The 3,960-nt window shown below is 44.5% G+C and overlaps 1 protein-coding gene across 1 annotated transcript; it reads right to left on the bottom strand.

Annotated features, from left to right (window-relative positions):
• Positions 1-325: 325 nt before the first annotated feature.
• LOC114361489 (uncharacterized) lies at positions 326-3,647 on the bottom strand. Its single transcript, XM_028316538.1, has 5 exons — positions 3,570-3,647; positions 2,696-2,812; positions 1,958-2,005; positions 1,548-1,696; positions 326-458 (listed from the first exon to the last, which is right to left on the bottom strand). Exons 1-5 carry the CDS (start codon positions 3,637-3,639, stop codon positions 360-362), a joined length of 483 nt encoding a protein of 160 aa, XP_028172339.1. The 5' UTR covers positions 3,640-3,647; the 3' UTR covers positions 326-359.
• Between the last annotated feature and the right edge of the window lie 313 nt (positions 3,648-3,960).

Raw genomic sequence — 3,960 nt, 5'->3', positions numbered from 1 at the left:
AAACCTTTATCGCGCGCGTTCCTGTTCGAAAACCTGGGATAAAATCCTATGTCGTTCCCAGAACTCAAACTGTATCTCTATACCAAATTTCATCGAAATCAGTTCAGTCATTTAGGCGTGAAAGCACAAAATTGTGGTGATAGCGTGACAGACAGACAGAGTTAGTTACTTTCGCATTTATATTTTTTATATTAGGGGTAGTACTTTGTGTTTTTGGTTTTACTCCAGCAGTGAAGACTTAAATAAATCTGATGATCATCTCTTAAACAAAAACTAAATTTACTTAAATGAAGTAAAATATAGACATTAAATAAACTATTGACGTTTATATCTTTATTAAGATACATGCTTCTATCAACTCAAGCAACAGACGGCGTTATTGTGATAGGCACCCTGATGCAAATAACTGACTGGTCTGCCTCATCCACCACTTTGAACTCTATGGTCGCTCGGGTGCCCTGAAATAGAAAAAAAGTTGAATTAACAATAATACGAGTAAAGGTTGAAGGAAATCGCTGGATGCAGGCCCCTGCCAAACGGTCAATCTGGAAGTCATTGGGGGAGACCTATGTTCAGAGGTGTACATCCTGTGGCTGAAATGATGACGATGACACACTGACACAAAGTAAGTCAGTACAAAAGGTCTCATTGGGTGAGGAATTATGCTCATCAGAGGAAATCCAGTGGCTGAAATGATGATGATGATTGATACAAAGTAGCCAGTTACCGTTGTGACTAAATGCAAACCACGAAAGCCAAGAAAAAAGAGTAGTCAGTTATAATTCGTTTCATCCACGAAGACGCGCCTCACGAATTTTTGGTCAAGGGAAGCGCGGGGTGCGGGGAGTTTGATCCGAGCAATTCGAGTGCCATTATTGTAGTGTGCTCACTCATGGATAATTTAGCGTGTATCGATAACACTCGAACATTAGCGGAAGAGTGGTGGGGCGCATCTTCGTGGATGAACGATCTATACAATAGTCGGCTGATAGGTGTACCTAGTTGTTCACGTATCGATTTCCGAACTACGTCGTATTAAGTTTTTTTCAATATCCGTTATCGAGGACCAGCGTTAACTGATTTGGGACTAGAACGGACAGAGTGAAATTTCCAAGGTGATTTTATTTTTTTCTCTAATGTTTAAAAAGCTATCGATACTGACCACAAAGAAGCTCAATGCGATAAAAAATTTTAAGGTGTACTGCAGGACCTCGCCTGCCAGCACGGGGCAGTAGGAGTTGGTCAAGAAGTTGCAGGTCAACTGCGGACGAATGTCTAACTAGGACAATAACTCGCGGCACCGTTTTTTTGGGCTCTGGTGGACACCGTCGGGTTTTAGTGGGTAGGCCCCGCCTTTAGTAAGCAGGCGGGGAGAGTCCCACACAAGCCACTGGCCGTCCCCATCGACCAGTGGGTATGCGCAAAGCATTTCCCGACGTAAAAAAAAAGAGTTGCCGGTCAAAGCTTTTGTCATCCAGGGGATAGGGCACCAGTAGCGTCATGAAGCTTAGGCTAGGGTGCATAGGCCTAAAATTTTAAATACTTACCACCAGGAATGACGATTCAATGAACATCTTCAAGGTGTACTGCAGGACCTCGCCGGCCAGCACGGGGCAGAAGGAGTTGGTCAAGAAGTTGCAGGTCAAAGCGTTGTCGCCCAGGGGATAGGTTATCGCAGGCATCGATATGATCCGCCGTAAGCCGTGTGGTGACGGCAGAGTAGAATACATTTGTCACCAACCCCTACTCTTCCCGCGGGTGTCGTAAGAGGCGACTTAGGGACTACACATCAAACAGAGAATGGGCAGCAGCGCTCTCTGAAAAACATCAATCTTTTAAACTGCGCTCTCCAACCCGCCTGCCAAGCGTGGAGATTATGGCAAAACCCTCCACTATAGTGGAGGAGGCTCATAGTCCAGCAGTGGACTGTAAAGGGCTGTTGATGATGATTGATGATGATGGACAATCGCTGCCGCCAAGGTACGCATGGACGTCATAGTGCGGGCTAAAATTATTAAAACAAATTTTAATAATGAGAAAAAAATAATTATTGCCTTCTAGCATACAGTACAAGACGAACAAACGTGTGGAATAGCAATAAAGAATTGAATTGAATTGAATTGACTGAGTCCTTGTTGCAAGTGGAAATCTTTGTAACGCTCATTTTCAATTCCATTTCATCTAATTCAATTATATAACTCAAAGGTGACTGACTGACTGACTGACATAGTGATCTATCAACGCACAGCCCAAACCACGGGACGGATCGGGCTGAAATTTGGCATGCAGGTAGGTAGATGTTATGACGTAGGCATCCGTTAAGAAAGGATTTTACGAAACTCCACCCCTAAAGGGGTAAAACGGGATCCACGCGTACGAAGTCGCGGCCGCTGGTTTCACATAAATTAAGAAAAGAAAGTGTTGCGGAAGTGTCGATTATCAACTACTTAATATTATACTCCTTAACTTCGAACTCCTCCTAATAGGTACTATGTTCTTTTGATTAATTTCGTTGCGGGTCCAATGGCAGTCTGGCAGTTACCTTTCCCCCAGGACAAACTTGACCTTCACGGGTTGGGTTTTTATTGGAGGCAAGTACATCCTGGCTACACAGGAGTTGCAGCGGAAATGAGAGGTGGGAATAGACCCGTAATTGTATAACTCCATCTGTGAACTAATAAATTTTGTTACTTACGTGCTTGAAAGACAATATTGATGACCGCATCTTGCAATTGCGGCAGCAAGCATGGTGGGGTGGTGCAGCCCTCGATATAGGCATTGATGGGCAGCTCTGCGTCTGTGATAAGCTGGCCTGTAATCAGAAATATTATAAGTATCAATAATCAAAAAGCACGAGTCCACTGCTGAACATAGGCCTCCCCTAATCATTTCCAAATTGACTGATTGGTAGCGGCCTGCATCCAGCGCCTTATGAGGTCTGTCCAAATACGGTGGATGCACGCCACGCTTCAAGTAACCGACATAGCCCGCAGAATTGCTAAAATCATGCAGAGCAAGATGGCCTCTGGGACAGAAAAGTTCTCGAGTGGCGACCAAGGGCTGGAAGACGTAGTGTGGGCAGGCCCACTAGGTGGATCGATGATCTGGTGAATGTCGCGGGAAATGCCTGGATGCGGGCAGCGCAAGACCGGCCGTTGTGGAAAGCCTTTGTCCAGCAGTGGACGTCATTTGTCTGAAACAACCAAAAACATTTGATATCCACTTACCTAGTAGGAGGCCTGCCCACGCTACGTCTTCCAGCCCGTGGTCGCCACTCGAGAACTTTCCTGCCCCAACGGCCATCGTCTCTACGAGCTATGTGCCCCGCCCACTGCCACTTGATTTTAGCAATTCTGCGAGCTATGTCGGTTACTTTGGTTCTCCTGCGGATCTCCTCATTCCGTGGTCAGGCCTCCTACTAGGCCGACCGTTTGGACCGACGATCTGGTAAAGGTCGCGGGAAGAGCCTGGATGCGGGCAGCGCAGGACCGTTCATTGTGGAAAACCTTGGGGGAGGCCTTTGTCCAGCAGTGGACGTCATTTGGCTGAAAAGAAGAAGATCCACTTACATGTCTCTACATCCGTAGTTTGTCCCTGGACAGCCACTGTAAACGCTAGGAAAATTAAACCTACTATCATCTTGGATGTCGTTTACGCAAATGCTAGAAATAATGATTATTCAACTTTTAAATATTTTTTGCCCAGACTTGATCAATAGATAGCTAACCTAGCTAAAGAAGACTCAGTAATAATTAATCTGTCAAGTAAAATTTAATGAAGTAAATTAAGTAGGTATGCATTTAATTTTATTAGAGCAGTTGATTGAATTTTGATTGACAAAGGTTCTAATGGACCCATAAAAAATGTTTGCGTCAGGAAAATGTATTAAAATGCATAACCCTTCAGATTTTACAACTCATAAATAGCTGGTGTCATCTAAAACTTACAGTCGGTTTAAAA

This window comes from Ostrinia furnacalis, unplaced genomic scaffold, assembly GCF_004193835.3.
Source record: "Ostrinia furnacalis isolate ACB-3 unplaced genomic scaffold, ASM419383v2 OfSCF5758, whole genome shotgun sequence".
NCBI lineage: Eukaryota > Metazoa > Arthropoda > Insecta > Lepidoptera > Crambidae > Ostrinia > Ostrinia furnacalis.
This window is presented reverse-complemented; position numbering and strand designations above follow the sequence as displayed.